Below are 16084 nucleotides of genomic sequence, written 5' to 3'. Positions count from 1 at the left end.
CCACTTTGTTGTGCAGCAGTCAGTTGATATTTCCACCCTGTGAGATTACTAATGAATAGAACTCAATTACACCCCATCTATGAAATAATTATATTAAATAATGTTACGCACCCAGGTGGGAAAAAGTCTTCTTCTACTTTCACAGAATGGAAAAGATCTTGTGCAGCTTATCTGAGTTGCAAGTGTTGAATCTTATTAATATATTAATAACCCTTGCTGCATATATATTGGACGATACTTGTCATCAGATGCCAACAATGGGCATTAGCATTTCACTATGATTTTTCTGTGATTGGTGAAATTTGAAAGGGGGGAAATATCATGTATGATTGAGGGGGTGGGTTATAATTTGATTTGATTTATTATTGTCACATGTATTAACATACAGTGAATAGTATTGTTTCTTGTGTGCTATACAGACAAAGCATACCGTTTATAGAGAAGGAAACGAGAGAGTGCAGAATGTAGTGTTGCAGTCACAGCTAGGGTGTAGAGAAAAATCAACTTAATGCAAAGTAAGTCCATTCAAAAGTCTGACAGCAGCAGGAAAGAAGCTGTTCTTGAGTCGGTTGGTTTGTGACCTCAGACTCTTGTGTCTTTTTCCCGAAGGAAGAAGGTGGAAGAGAGAATGTCCGGGGTGCATGGGGTCCTTAATTATGCTATGTAGGGTGGTTGTGATGGGGGTGTGGAAGAAAGGGGCCTGGAAAGAGGAAAAACACCAGGGATCATGATTCTCTCCCAGGCCCTGATGTTAGGGGAGGTCAGAGACCTCTTGGGGATATCAGGTAGATGGCACCTGAACACGGAGGCTTCTCAGTCAGGCAACCGGCTCCAGGAGTTAGGTGAAGACACTCACCTCTTGAATCCACGAAGTTCACACCTCAGTGAAGCCAAGGGACAGCTTTCAATGACTGGAATGTCTACAAGGCCTGCAGTCTGATTATAATAAGTTCCAACTTGCCCCCATGGAGTGAACTGGCTGACGTCAGATAAAGCCAGAATTGGATGCTTGGAGGTGGGTTTGTCCAGGAAACAGATTTTTCAGATTTTAAACCCACACTCCACCTCCGCCCCCCCACATCCCAACCTGATTCAAACTGTCAATTTTTTAGGTTAGGATTCAATTCTTTAGGAGGGGTTTTAAAGGTTTATTCAAAGTCTAGAGTGCATGCAATGACTTGAGATTGAAAAGACAGATCAGAATCTGTAAGACTTACGTAGCTGTCAAAGGCTGCTTTGGGGAGATGGTGACACAGTGGTAATGTTACTGCACCAGTCATCTAGAGGCTCAGGCTAATATTCTGGGGACAAGGGTTCAAATCCCACCAACGCAGCTGGTGGAATTTAAATTCAGTTAACGATCTGGAATTGAAAATCTATAGGGGGAGATTTTACGGCCTCCCTCGTCCCGTAACAGTAAAATCCCACCCGAGGTCAACGAACCTTTCCGTGGTCCCACAGCTCACCTGCTCCCATTCCTGTTGCAGGTGGGGCGGTAAAATTCTGGTCATTGTCTCAGTAAATGGTGATCTTGAAACCAATGTCATTAAAACTATCTGGTTAACCAAGGGAAGGACATCTGCTGTCCTTACCTGGTCTGACCTACATGTGACTGCAGACCCACAGCAATGTTTTTTAAAGTTTAATAGTTTAATAGTTTATTTATTAGTATCACAATTAGGGTTATGTTCACACTGCAATGAAGTTACTGTGAAAATCCCCTAGTCGCCACACTCCGGCGCCTGTTCGGGTACACTGAGGGAGAATTTAGCATGGCCAATGCACCTAACCCGCACATCTTTCGGATATCTTCAAATTCTTTTACTCTCGTTCTATGCTTCTCAAGCTTCATTCTAACCCTTTTAAACTCTTTAACAATGCTTTAATTACACCCCAGCTATGACTGTAATGCTACATTCTGCACTCCTTTCCTTCCCTATGAATGGTATGCTTTGTAAAGCACGCAAGAAACAATACTTTTCACTGTCTGCTAATACATGTGACAATAATAAATCAAATCAAATATTTATTGGCTAATTAATGAGCGGGCATCGCAAGCAAGCCAAAGCTGTCCTTATCCAACAATTACTTCCCACCAGGACTGACTAGGTAATAGATAACGGTTAAGAAAATAGACAGTGTCGAATCTTTCCCTCCAAACTCAAGAAGTGGCGAGACTAATTTTAGTGCTTTTACTGCCACTAAAGCAGACATCGCTAACTTAGCACTGACTGGGAACTGAGGCTGAGACCAAGGCATGCTGCATATATCCAGTTAAATTTAGGAGCACTATAGCCCACAAAGGTCTTCTGAAAAACCTTGTTAACCTGTTGGATATTGTGATAGCTGTGGGTCATATCCAGTGTGTAATTGTTGTGGTTATATTTACCATACCCTGCAGGCTGTAAATTCATCAGTAAATGTGAATTGTAAAGTAGGAACATTTATAGATAGTAAAACTTCAACTGGTGTCCTTGGGCTGCCTGCTCTTCTGATGACACGATACAAATGTTAAGTTGTTACGTCGTGTTAAGCTACTGAAGCCAATAAAATTCTAATTTGTAAACAGAAAATAATAAAGTATTCCTGAGATATTGTTATGGACAAATGGCTAAATGCAAAACTTGCTTCTTTAGCTGAGAGGAAAAATGGAACAACTGCTAGAAAGCAGAGGTATCAGCAATTCATTTTCTTTGCTTATCCTGCTTCTCTCTGTTCCCAGAATGTTGTTTTCAGTCTGGAGGAGAGAGTGATCTTGCCCAGAGCAGCATATGCTTCTGTTTTATTTGTTGAGAACAGGTTTTCTCTGTGGGACAGGAATCATACTGCCAGATTCTGTCTGCACCCTGGGAGCTCAAGATTCTGCTGTAGAGAAAGATGCTTAGATTTAACTCGTGCTTTTATATAAAATAGAATGATGATCAAATGTTATTAAGGCGTGACTGTGAAATATTCTTTGCATACATTTCTGAGCTGTACTATTTATTTGATGCCTAACAGCTTGCATTTTATAGGTTGCAAGTTATTTCTATGGATGGTAATTAATGGTCATCACATTAATATAGTCCACTTAATTACCCAGTACTTTCCAATATCGTTACTGCATAATCCACACTCCAGGTTTTTTCGTTGAATAATACCTGGACTTTCAAATGTGCATACATACATTTTCAGTCACTTCTGTTTGATAACCTTAGCAAGTTAATTATATGCACCAAGAACAATATAGGACGTGGACTCTAAAAGGTACACTGTTATTGATAATCCATGCATCTTCTGCCCTTGCCCTTCCAGGTGGCAGAAGTCACAGGTTTGAAAGGTGATGTTGAAGGAGCCTTGGCAAGTTGCTGCAGTGCATCTTGTCCACACTGTATGCTGGTGGTGGAGGGAGTGAATATATAAGGTGACCGAGGACCACCACTGTGGTGCCAAATGGAATGGGCAGTGAATGCAGCATTGCCAATGCGGCTGATATCCTGAGGAAATTAAAAAAGGACTTGCGTTTATGTAGTGCCTTTCACTACGATCAAATATTTCAAAGTGCTTTAGAACCAATTACATAATTCTGAAGTATAGTCAGTATTATAGTGTAAGAAATGTGGTAGCAAATTTGCACATAGCAAGCTCCTCCAAATAGCAATGTGATAATGATCAGATAATCTGTTTCTGTAATATTGATTGAAGGAAAAACATTGGCCAGTACACCGGGAAGAACTCTCATGGTCTTGAATATCGCTGAAGAGAGAGACATGTTGCTGAAGCTTTTCGTCTTGCACTCATCAGGACAAAAGCAAGAATGCCAAATTTCAAACAATCACAACAATTTATAGGACAGGAGAGAAGGGTGTTTGTTAGCTGGGCAAGTCAACTCTGATTTGTTTGAGGTGTTGCCATCGAGAAAGCAAAGGGAATTATAGGTACCCCAAGTGTCCGGGCAATTCAAAGAAATGCAAGGTTTGAACCTTTAGTTTGTGCAGGGTTCTTTTGTATGAATGTATGTCACTTCCAGCAGACATAAATGAGGCATGTTATGAGATTGATGTTCGTGATCTTAGAATGGAATCCCTACAGTACAGAAGGAGGCCATTCGGCTCATCGAGTCTGTACCGGCCACAATCCCACCCAGGCCCTATTCCCGTAACCCCACACATTTACCATGCCATTCCCCCTGACATTAAGGGGCAATTTAGCATGGCCAATCAACCTAACCCGCATATCTTTGGACTGTGGGAGGAAACCGGCGTATCCGGTGGAAACTCATGCAGAGACGGGGAGAAAGTACAAACTCCACACAGTGACCCAAGGCTGAAATCGAACATGGGTCCCTGGCGCTGTGAGGCAGCAGTGCTAACCACTGTGCCACCGTGCCGCCCCGTGCTATTGTCACCTTGGGCCAGTTTCAGGATAATTCCACGGATTATTTCTATTAACGGAATTCCCGGTGCAGAGGCTTGGAAACTCCAAACAACTGCTTTATGTGTATTAAACTATTTCACATATACTTGTGTGTAATATAGTGCAGCTAGCAGCTTATTTAAGATGCAATATGAGCTGATATATTTGAGGTACCTTTCATGGAATAATTCCTGCCATGGGTTTCATCGGGTATACAAATTTATACAGGCAGATTAAAGAAAAAGGAAGACATGTTTAAATAGCATCTTTCACAATCTCTGGATATTCCAAAGTGTTCTACAGCCAATGATGTACCTTTTGAAGTGATGTCACTATTGTAGTGTAGCAAACGTGGCAGCCAATTTGTGCACAGCAAGCTCCCACAAACATCAATGTGATATTGATCAGATAATTATTCTTCAAGAGATGTTGCGTGTGATCTTACTTGTCGTTTACGCCTCGGTCCCACTGCAGGGAAGTTAGAAAATTTGGTGGCCAGCCAAACCTCTTGTTCACAGCAGCGGAATTGGAAAATCCCGCCGGCATGAATGATGATAACATTCTGGGCGGCATAACAGCAGTGGTTAGCACTGCTGCCTCAAAGTGCCAGGGACCCGGGTTCAAATCCAGCCTTGGGTCACTATCTGTGTGGAGTTTGCATGTTCTCCCCGTGTCTGCATGGGTTTCCTCCGGGTGCCCTGGTTTCCTCCCACAGTCCAAAGATGTGCGGGTTAGGTTGATTGGCCACGTTAAATTGACCCTTAGTGTCAGGGGGACCAGCAGGGCTACTCTAAGGTTACTCATGCTGAGTAACTTTACAAAACTGTTAAGTTGTGAAATTAATTCGTAGTTTGGGAAAGATCAATTTCAGAGAATAGCCTGCAGATGTGCCGTGATTCGGAATTGCAAATCCCATCATTTTGAATGCAGTAAGAGTCAATACAGAAACTTTGTCACATTTTATTAATACAAATCTGATTAAATCAGCATTTTCTGTAGTAAAAAATATTCTGTAACAAAATGAACAATGAATGCATGCTTCCATCCAATTCTATTTTATGAAGTGCTTTTATCTATTCAGTACTTAAAAAAATACATTAAATAACTTGACTATCAAAATATTGCCTGTTGGAAACAGCATCACGGATCTAAGTTTTCACTTGGTCTTTGTAGTCCTCTTGCCCTGGAACCGCTATCAGTGACTCCCCCCCCTCCCCATTCCTATCATTTGAACCAGTTGACATAAATAGTACTGTACTGTCAACTTCCTTTTTTAATTAAGGAATTTAGTGCTTTTAAAACTTGCACAAGTGCTTACTCTTCACAATTCATATGATACGCCAGCAATACAAAGTCACTCGGCAGGGAGGAGCTTTCTTTGGTGTAATTTGCTTTCCGTTGTACCTTTCTGGTTACTGCTTTTGACTGCACTCTTGTTTCTTGGCAACTTCTGCAAACGTTCAGTACGTGACACAAACCTGTCCACAGTTTGGTGAGGTGAATCATACCGAGGCAGCACATCTGGCGTGACTGCGGCTTTTAAAGTGCTTCTTGCATCGCCGGAACGACTTTTACGATACAGACATTTTTCTTTGAGGATTGTTCTGTCTCTGTACTTTGCTCAACAAAAGGAGTAGCATACTCCGGTTCTGGGTTAGACAACGGTTCAGCATATTCATGGTCCTTCCCTGAAAATGGGACGTCATAGTGACTCACAACCAGTGGTATAGTGTAGCCATCGTCCAGTGGGGGTTTGAAAGTTGATGGGGCTTTTTGGGCTGTTATCCCCACTTGAATAATGTCAGGCTCTGCATACTCTAATGGAAGAAAAGTAGAAAAACAGCTTCAGGTTAAACAAACAAATACAGTGTTTGGTACATTAAGCTGCAACAATGAGCCGGTTAAGCCATTTTGAAAAGGGACGGTGAAATTGTGTCTCTGTGCTGTTAAAGCAATAATTCAAAACCAATAAAAGAGATTTGGGGTGGTGGTGGTGGGGGGGGGGGGACATCTTACCATAAAAATTCCAAGTGCCGAACGTGTGTGAAAACGGGAGGGAATTGCGTCCATTATTTGGATGAGCTCCCAGACGCAATTGTACAGCATGAGAAAAAAATGAGCCCAAGTGTGATTCTCACCAGCAGGGGGAGTGGGTGGAGCCGGGAAGCCAGCTGCTGAACTCTAGGGGTGCCATTGTGCAGGCGCCCCGATCTTCCAATGCACTGTGTACAAGATCTTCCAATGCACTGTGTACAAGTGTGTATACAGTGCACTGGGAGATCTGTCACTCCCTGCGCCCCCCCACCCCCTGAACATCGCCCCCCACCATGTTTGAGCAGTGTGACGAGCAAGTAAGATCACCTCCATTGTGTTATTTTTTGTTTAGTCAGAAAGGCTCTGTGCTTGTTGCATCTCTATCACCTCCTCCAACCCTACAATTTTCCGAGATCCCTGTGCTCCTCCAATTCTGGCCTCTTCTGCATTCTCGATTTTAAATTTCTTCCCCACAGGCCAGCTGTGCCATCAGCTATCAACCAACCAACAATTTTTCTTTGAGGAATGTCCTGTCTCTGTACTTTGCTCAATAAAAGGAGTAGCATACTCTGGCTCTGGGTTAGACAATGGTTCGGCATATTCATGGTCCTTCCCTGAAAATGGGACGTCATAGAGACTCACAGCAAGTGATATAGTGCAGCCATTGTCCATTGGGGGTTTGAAAGTTGATGAGGCACTGGGAATCCCTCTCTAAACCTCTCTACCTCTTCTTCCTCCTTTGATCTGTTCCTTAAAACCTGCCGTTTTGGACCAAACCTTTGGTCATCTGTCCTAATATTGCCAAATGTTGTTTGATAACACTCCTATGAAGCGTCTTGGGACATTTTGCAACATTTAATGTGCTATATAAATGCAAGTTGTTGTTGTTATTGTGTTTTTGAGACAAACAAATGTCACTTGCTGATTGGCTCTGAGGGACCAACTCACTCATGAATGAATGTTAACTCCCAAATACAAATAAGCTTCAACTTTAACTTTGGTTAAATAAGCTTTGGTACTTTAACCACACTCCGCCACCTTGTTTACATAGGAAAGTGAAAGAAAGGCAGCAAATAGTAGGAAAATTGTCACAACTCTATGTAAAGGACTAATAGTAGAGTTCTAAAAGATAATTGCCTGGATCTTCTGGTCTCCAAATGGTGATATCGCAGATCAAGTTTATTTGGAGGTTCAGGTTCATGTATACATCTATATAAAATGTAGCACCACGAGTGGGTAAGGCCAGAAAAACACTAGTGGGATACTTGATTTCTTGGAAAAATGTATTAAGTATAAAGGTTGACATGTAATGGTGAGTCTTAAGAAGGCCACAGCTGGAATAAGGTTCTTTAAAGTTTATTTATTAGTGGCACAAATAGGCTTATTTTTTGGGTGAGCTCCCAGACGCAATTGTACAGCACTTAGAAAAAACAAATGAGCCCAAGTGTGATTCTTGCCAGCAGGGAGAGTGGGTGGAGCCGGGAAGCCGGCTGCTGAGCTCTAAGGGTGCCATTGTGCAGGTGCCCCGCTCTCCCAGTGCACTGTGTACAAGTGTGTATACAGAGCACTAGGAGATCTGTCACTCCCTGCACATCCCCAACCCCTCGACCCCGAACACCCCCCCCCCCCCCCCCCGCACCTCCCATGATCGAGCAGAGTGACAAGTCTTTGTGACGAACAGTATGATGAACATTTGGCACAAGTAGACACTGCAATGAGGTTACTGTGAAAATCCCCTAGTTGCCACACTATGGTGCCTGTTCGGGTTACACTGAGGGAGAATTTACCATGGCCAATGCACCTAACCAACACATCTTTCGGGCTTCACATTATAGATAGGAAGGATGTTGCAGCAATAGAGAGGGCACGTGCCAGATTCACCATGCTGCTGCTTGTTCTGAAGAAATATAAATGAAAACAATTCTGCTAAAGCTGTGTTGCTGTTAGGATTAAGGGGCAATTTGACTGAAGTGTTTATAATTATGAAGACTTGAGACAGATTAGAATGAAATAGACAATTTTCAGTGATTAATTAACACAGATGGAAGGTTAATTTTGCATTCAAGACAGAGCAGCAGAAACATAAAGAATGACATTTGCATTTATATAGCACCTTTCGCAATCTCAGGACATGAAGAACTGAAAAGCAATGAAATATTTCTGAAGCTATAATTTAAGAAACACAGCAGCCAGTTTGCAGTCAGCAACGTTCCACAACTGCAATGTTCAAATGACCAGATGATTAATTTTAGCAATGTTGGGTGAGGGATAAATGTTGACCAGGACACTGGGTGAGCTCCCCTGCTCCTAGAAATAGCATCATGGGATCCTTTATGTCCACCTGAGAGAGCAGGCAGGCCACTCAAAAGACATTTAGTACAGTCATCGACTTCAGGAAGCGTAGTGGAAGACATGCCCCTGTCTACATCAACAGTGGTGAAGTGGAAATGGTCGAGAACTTCAAATTTCCAGGTGTTCAAATCACCAACAACCTGTCCTGGTCCCACCACACTGACGCTATAGCTAAGAAAGCCCACCAACGTCTCTACTTTCTCAGGAAGCTAAGGAAAGTTTGCATGTCCGCTACGATTCCCACCAATATTTACAGATGCATCTTTTCCAGATGTATCACAGCTTGGTATGGCTCCTGCTCTGATCAAGACCACAAGAAACTATAAAGGGTTGTGAACGTAACCCTGTCCATTACGCAAACCAGCCACCCTCCTATCCACTGAGTCCATTTACACTTCCTGCTGCATTGAAAAAGCAGCCAGCATAATCAAGGACCCCACGCACCCCGGACATTCTGTCTTCCACCTTCTTCCGTCGGGAAAAAGGTACAAAAGTCTGAGGTCATGTACCAACCGACTCAAGAACAGACTTTTGAATGGATCGACCAAATATTAAGCTGATCTTTCTCCACACCCTAGCTATGACTGGAACACTATATTCTGCACCCTCTCCTTTCCTTCCCCTCATGTACTCTATGAACGGTATGTTTTGGCTGTATAGCGCACAAGAAACAATACTTTTCGCTGTATCCCAGTACATGTGGCAATAATAAATCAAATCAAATCAAACCCTGCACTGCAGTGTTATTCTGCACTGCACTGGAGAAGCATTTGAGTGGGACTTGAACTTACAACCTTCTGATAAAAGCAAATGACTGCGGATGCTGGAATCTGAAACCAAAAGAGAAAATGCTGGAAAATCTCAGCAGGTCTGGCAGCATCTGTGGGGAGTGAAAAGAGCTGACGTTTCGAGTCCAGACGACCCTTTGTCAAAACAATCTTCTGACTCTGGGCGACAGGACACCAATGAGCCACGACTGGTAGTGAGGGTCTGATGTGCACTACTAGAGTTTGTGGGTACAGCACAAATCTTGTCAACATTTAGAAGTACACTAGATCATTAAAGGGCAGACACATGGGGATTAGGATACCTGCTCGCATGGATTTTAGGCTGAATGGCTCATTTTTGTGGTGTATCCTCTATGTCATTCTATAAAGATACACAAGCTATATGTCTACAGGGCTCAATTATTACATTACAGATTGGAAGGCACTTATAAGGTTCTTTAAAGACCATTAGGCCAGACGGGAACAGTATGAAGCAAATGTACATTTATGTTTTGGCAGGCGATTGTAAATTTCCAGCTCCATTATGCATTAACTGCCTTGATTTCTGTGTTTTTAATATATCGTTTTGACACTTTAAAAATGTTTTATTTGAAACATGACGTACATTTGCCAAACTATTATATAGATATAATGTCATTAGACCAGTCTATGAAATAGTGTAGAAGCTGGAAAACAGAATACTATTTTCATAGAACAAAGCCATTAATCTAAATTGTTAGTCTACCAAAATCTGAACTTTATTAGATTCCATTTCCGATTTATTTCTCTTGGAACATATGTTCCCCTGCCCTGCTTTTGTTTACATTTAGGCTGCTTGTGTTTTTTGTAGATCCCTCCCCACTTTTTTACTAGCTTTTGAAAGCCTTTGCCTCCTCCCTATTTACCCTTTCCGTGAGGACACAGGTCCCATCCTGCTTCTGGAGAAGCCCAACCCATTGGTACAGTTCTTTCCTGTCCCGGAACCTGTGCAAGCGTCCATTGAAAAGGAATCCATCCTTCTGACGTCTGTCCCTTTAGCAACCTCTTAATTCTCCTGAGCTGGCTGCCCCCTCTGTCAATTTGCATGTGACTCAGGCAATAAACAATCCACAGATTATTACCCACTGGAGAGGGTTCAGAGAAGATTACAAGGATAGGAGTAGAAATGCGTGGGCATACACATCAAGAAAGGAGTGGCAGGTCTGACTCTTTTCTCTTGCAAAGAGAGGACTGAGGGGTGATTATAAAAGGTTTAGATGAGTTGGATACAGAGAGAATGTTTTCTCTTGTGGGAAGAGCATAACTAGAGGCCATCGACATAATATAATCACCAAGAAATCCAACATGGAATTGAGGAGAAATTCCTTTACCCAAAGAGTGGTGGGAACGTAGCACTCATTATTACAAGGGCTGGTTGGAGATAATAGTATAGATGTACATAAGAGGAAGCTGGATAAATACATGGAGGAGAAGGGAATAGGGAGTCACAGTGGTGGATTAAATTAGGAAAGATGGGAGGAGGCTTAAATGGAGCATAACCACCAGCATGGACTGGATGGGCCGAATGGCCTGTTTCTGTTCTGTAAATCCTATGTAATTGTCTGATGGCTTTTGGCCCATCATCATACTCCTGCCTTTAGTTTCTCCTACTCCTGCTTCCAGTTTTGATGTTTCTATTTGAATTCAATGATCAGCCATGACTATAATGAATGGCGGAGCAGGCACTAAGGGTCGAATGGCCTACTCCCGCTTCTAGTGTCTATGCAAGTGTTGGCCCTGAAGAAGCTATCCATTCTTCTGCCGTTTCCCCATTGCCTGCCAATTCTCCCCTTTCAAGCATCTATCCAATTCCCTTTTTGAAAGCAATTGTGGAATCTGCTTTTACCATCCCCTTAAAGGCAGTGCATTCAAGATCAATACTCGCTTTGTAATACCTCTTCATTTCCCCTTTGGTTCTTTTATCAGCTAGTTGGGATTGTTAACGAGTATGCTGAATTTGATCAGAGTTCTTTGGGTATTTGCTCATATTTCAAACTGTGTTGCAATTTGTGTTATTGACAGTGCCCCTGAAGTTTAAGCAAACCTTTAATAAATGTAAAACATCAAGAAATATCTTAAGGTCAATTAAAATGTACGCAAATCCCTGTACTTGCTTCGTTGAAATACCAGATGGCGCTGTGTCTTTATTTTGAAGGAAAAACATTCTTAACTGCATTAAATACCCATAAAAAGATTTGAAATTCCATTGTCTAGTTATTACAGAATAAGGTGAACATAATTAAAATTAAGCCCTACGTCATTTAGATTCAGAAATTCAAAGCAAAGTGGTCAAATTTGTAAACTATATCAAGCGACATCAATCGGGCGGCACGGTGACATAGTGGTTAGCACTGCTGCCTCACAGCTCCAGGGACCCGGGTTCGATTCCCGACTTGTCTGTGTGGAGTTTGCACGTTCTCCCCGTTTCTGCGTGGGTTTCCTCCGGGTGCTCCGGTTTCCTCCCACAGTCCAAAAAATGTGCTGGTTAGGTGAATTGGCCATGCTAAATTCTCCCTCAGTGTACCCGAACAGGCGCCAGAGTGTGGCGACTAGGGGATTTTCACGGTAACTTCATTACAGTGTTAATGTAAGCCTACTTGTGACTAATAAATAAACTTAACTTAAAACCTTAACTAAAAAGGACAGTGAAATTACAGAATTTGCTGGATGACTTGTGAAAGTTGGGCTGACCTAATATTCCCATATCCCACGGACAATCCTGTATCCCTTGAAGAGTCTTCAGATCAGGAATCTCCTCCCTGAATTGGTCTGCCAAAACCTTTGTCAAACTCAAAATATTCCAGGCCACACCTGGAATATTTTGTGCAGTTTTGGTCTCCTTTTCTGAGGAAGGATGTTCTTGCTCTCGAGGGAGTGCAGCGAAGGTTTACCAGGCTGATTCCGGGGATGGCATGACTGATGTATGAGGAGAGATTGACTAGGTTAGGGTTGTTTAGGCTGGAGTTCAGACAAATGAAGAGGGATCTCATAGAAACATATAAAATTCTAACAGGACTAGGCAGGGTAGATGCAAGGAGGATGTTCCCGATGGTGGGGGACTCCAGAACCAGGGGTCACAGCCTGAGGATTCAGGGTAGACCATTTAGGACAGAGGTGAGGAGACATTTCTTCAGCCAAAGAGTGGTGAGCCTGTGGAATTCATTAGCACAGGAACTCGTTGACGCCAAAACATTGAATGTATTCAAGAGGCGGTTGGATATGGCACTTGGGGCAAATAGGATTAGAGGCTATGGGGAAAAAGCAGGATTAGGCTATTGAGTTGGATGTTTAGCCATGATCGTAATGAATAGCGGAGCAGGCTCGAAGGGTCAAATGGCCTCCTCCTGCTCCTATCTTCTATGTTTCTATGTGTAGCATTAATTTGTCTGACTTGGTTACTGCTGGTGGTGTAAGTGGGAGGCGTGAAGTAGGGTTCATCCTATTTGGGAGGCAGCTGTTTCCATCAAGAGTGAGTGGCAGGAGGGCAGGTTCTTAAAGATGAGCGGGAAAGTCAATCAGAGGAGAAACTGAAGACAAAGTGAGCTGGTGGGTGAGTGGGTTCACTGTGTCTCAGAGATCAGAATGTTGCAAAGATTGGATCAAATTGTGCCTTTTCATAAAAAGATGAAGAAATTTCTGAAACCCGAGAGAGGGCGTTTCACACCTTCAACAGGAAATTTGACTCAGTTTGGAATAGATTTAAAATGAAGAAATTAGATGTTACTGTAGTCAGGGGCACATTTAAATGGTGCGCCTCTGTTGCAGTTGTCAAATCCATGCACTGATATGGAGAAACAAATTTTCTGAACAGGCCTTCTAGACAGTGGGTACAAAAAACTAATGACCTCGAACAATGGTGGATGAATGTGCTTCAAAACTGAGGTAACATCCATGGCAATATGCGTTGTTATTGTGTATCTCTGCAACTGTTAAAATATAAGGTTGCCTCCCTCAGCTGCATAACCAACATTTTTCGTCCTGGTTACTTTGCTGTGCTCCCACTCTGTTGCGTCCCCATAATTGGTTTACAAAATTACCCTGTTATACATGGACAGAAAAGCAGATGAAATTTAATGTGGACAAGTGTAAAATACTGCAATTACAAAGTAAAAAACTGAGGAGTGCGCTTGCTCCATGAATAGTACTGAAAGAGCACAGGGGTAATCTGAGAGCCGGGTAGATTTGACACTTCGGCCCAGAGCCTCTCTCTGTCGTGGCAAAAATAGAAGAAACGCCTGAATATCCTAAGTCTTGTTCTCAAACACGGCACTCCCCATTCTCTTGGGGGCAAGGCGTGTTTTGCGCATGTGCAGTTTACAGCAGTAGCGACACCTCCACTGAAGTGGGATTTCGGCAGGTCAGGTGTGTGAAACTCAATGACTGGAATTTTACTATCCCACCTGCCCCGGGAATCGGAGCGGGCAAGGGCTGGAGCATGGAAAGGTCTGTTGACCTCGCGTGGGATTTTACGGTTTCGGGACGAGTGAGGCCATAAAATCCCGCCCAATGTGTGCAGATTAGACCAGGTAAAAGCAGCATGGGTTTGTTCGAGTCACCAGGACATCCCTTAGGAGAGAAAAGCAAATTACTGCGGATGCTGGAATCTGAAACAAAAACAGAAAATGTTGGAAAATCTCTTCAGGTCTGACGCCATCTGTGAAGAGAGAACAGAGCCAACGTTTTAAGTCTGGTTGACCCTTCGTCAACCAGACTTCGTTTTAGAGAGGTAAAGTTTCCCTTTGGATCTGGTCCTAGGACACTATTGGTGGAGGTCAGGTATCTTTTGGGGTAGGTCATGTGCCCTTTGGAATTGTTAAAAGTAGACATAAATGTGCATAAACACATTATTATCAAGCTCATTGGAACTGTCAACAGAACTATCAAAGGGACCTGTTAAACTTGTCAGAAGCACCTTGTCAAAGGGACCTGTCAAGTTGTCAATTAAAAAGTCCTGCACTTCAAAAAAATCTGGTTTGTTTAAAAAAAATATGGCTTGCTTTTTCACTCTATCTGATGATGTAAGACTGAGGGTTATTATTACTGTATTAGTGCTGCATGACTGATTTCACAACCATCCATTATCACAGTAGGGTGCCTGTCATTCCAGTTTGATTGACAGTAACAACTGGTTACAGACTCTTTGATATGCAACTATGAGTTCCAATGCTTGTTGTAATAAGGCAGCATTTCCCAAACATCTGTGTGAACCTGTTGTAAACTGCGTGGTCATAATGTCATGCCGGCATGGTATCAATGTACATCGGGTGTCAATATCTGGCAAGGGTGTGGGTTAATAATATCTAAATACATTCAAATCAATGCAAAGCAGGTTCATGCCCATTATAGGTGTGAACCTGAGTATGTCACTGGAAAGGGACAGATCTTAACCCCCCCCACATGTGTCATCCGCACAGACAACTGGCTCAAGATCGCCCCCGTTGCTTTTTTATTCTTCTAACCAAAATGAATAACTCCACACTTCCCTACATTATACTTCATCTGCCATCTTGTTGCCCATTCACCTCGCCGGTCTATATCTCTTTACATCCTCTTTGTGTCCTTCCCACAGCTTACCTTTCCACCTAGTTTGCTATCATTAGCAAACGTAGGTACAGTGATAGGGAGGGGGAACGAATGGTGCATGCTGGCTGTGCACCATGTGTGGATGGGCACAGGTTTGATGAACTCATTAATCCTACCCTTGATGCTATTGAGGAATCTTTGGTTGGAAAGTGCATGTACAGACTAAAGTTCAACTCTGATGGGTTATCCTGTAGGATCAAATAGAGAGCTGACAGTCGTGCAAGGGTGGCCACTTGAGTGAAACGTTAGCAGGTCACAGTTGCATGTTTGACTGCAATCTGTTATTAATCCCTGTGTTCAGGGGAGAAAAGCAGGGCAAAAATTACAATGAAGGAAAAATGTGACATTGACTGATGGTAAAAATATCCAGTACCTGACAAGTTGTTCTCAGTGAAGTTCCTGCTCAATCCCTCCTCGCTGGTATAAGTAATAATCTCTGACTCAGTGGGCTGTAGTTGACCCCTCTGACAGTTCTGCATTTTCGCTGATTTGTCACAGACTGAAAATAAAGAGGGACATGGAAAATAAACAGCTTTTCTCGCTGGTCACCTTCAAGCAATCCAGACAAATGAATGACTCTTCAGAATTACTGAATGAGTTATGACAGTGATAAGAATCTGAAAGGCACTATTTGAAACTCAATGGAAGGTCAAGGAACTGCACCTCATCTTACAACTTTCCGTGTTGAAGGTTCAGCAACTTCAGATCGCAACCACTGTTCCCATGTTTTCAGGTAAGGCTTTCTGGTAATGATTCTGTGATTCCATTTACGCCTCCTCTAGACCCATTATATGTTTTTTGCCCCAGTACCATCTTCTTTTTGCCAGTCACTATCACTCGTTTAGTCATTTAACCTCTCTTACCTATCACCCTTTCACAGACATAGAATCATAGAAATCCTACAGTGCCACCTG

The 16084-nt window shown here is 42.7% G+C and overlaps 1 protein-coding gene across 1 annotated transcript in view; it reads right to left on the bottom strand.

Moving 5' to 3' along the window:
- Positions 1-5339: 5339 nt before the first annotated feature.
- The window catches only part of LOC144509413 (discoidin, CUB and LCCL domain-containing protein 1), a 147560-nt gene continuing 136815 nt past the window's right edge, over positions 5340-16084 (bottom strand). Inside the window, exons 14-15 of the mRNA XM_078238258.1 lie at positions 15544-15669; positions 5340-6212 (exon numbers count right to left, since the gene is read on the bottom strand). Coding sequence (XP_078094384.1) covers positions 5935-6212; positions 15544-15669 — 404 coding nt within the window. The 3' untranslated portion in view covers positions 5340-5934. The remainder of the gene's footprint in view (positions 6213-15543; positions 15670-16084) is intronic.

The sequence above is a fragment of the Mustelus asterias genome, chromosome 21 (genome assembly GCF_964213995.1).
Source record: "Mustelus asterias chromosome 21, sMusAst1.hap1.1, whole genome shotgun sequence".
In the NCBI taxonomy this organism is placed as follows: Eukaryota; Metazoa; Chordata; class Chondrichthyes; order Carcharhiniformes; family Triakidae; genus Mustelus; species Mustelus asterias.
The sequence above is the reverse complement of the archived record's forward strand: the minus strand, read 5'-3'. Positions and strand labels throughout refer to the sequence as shown.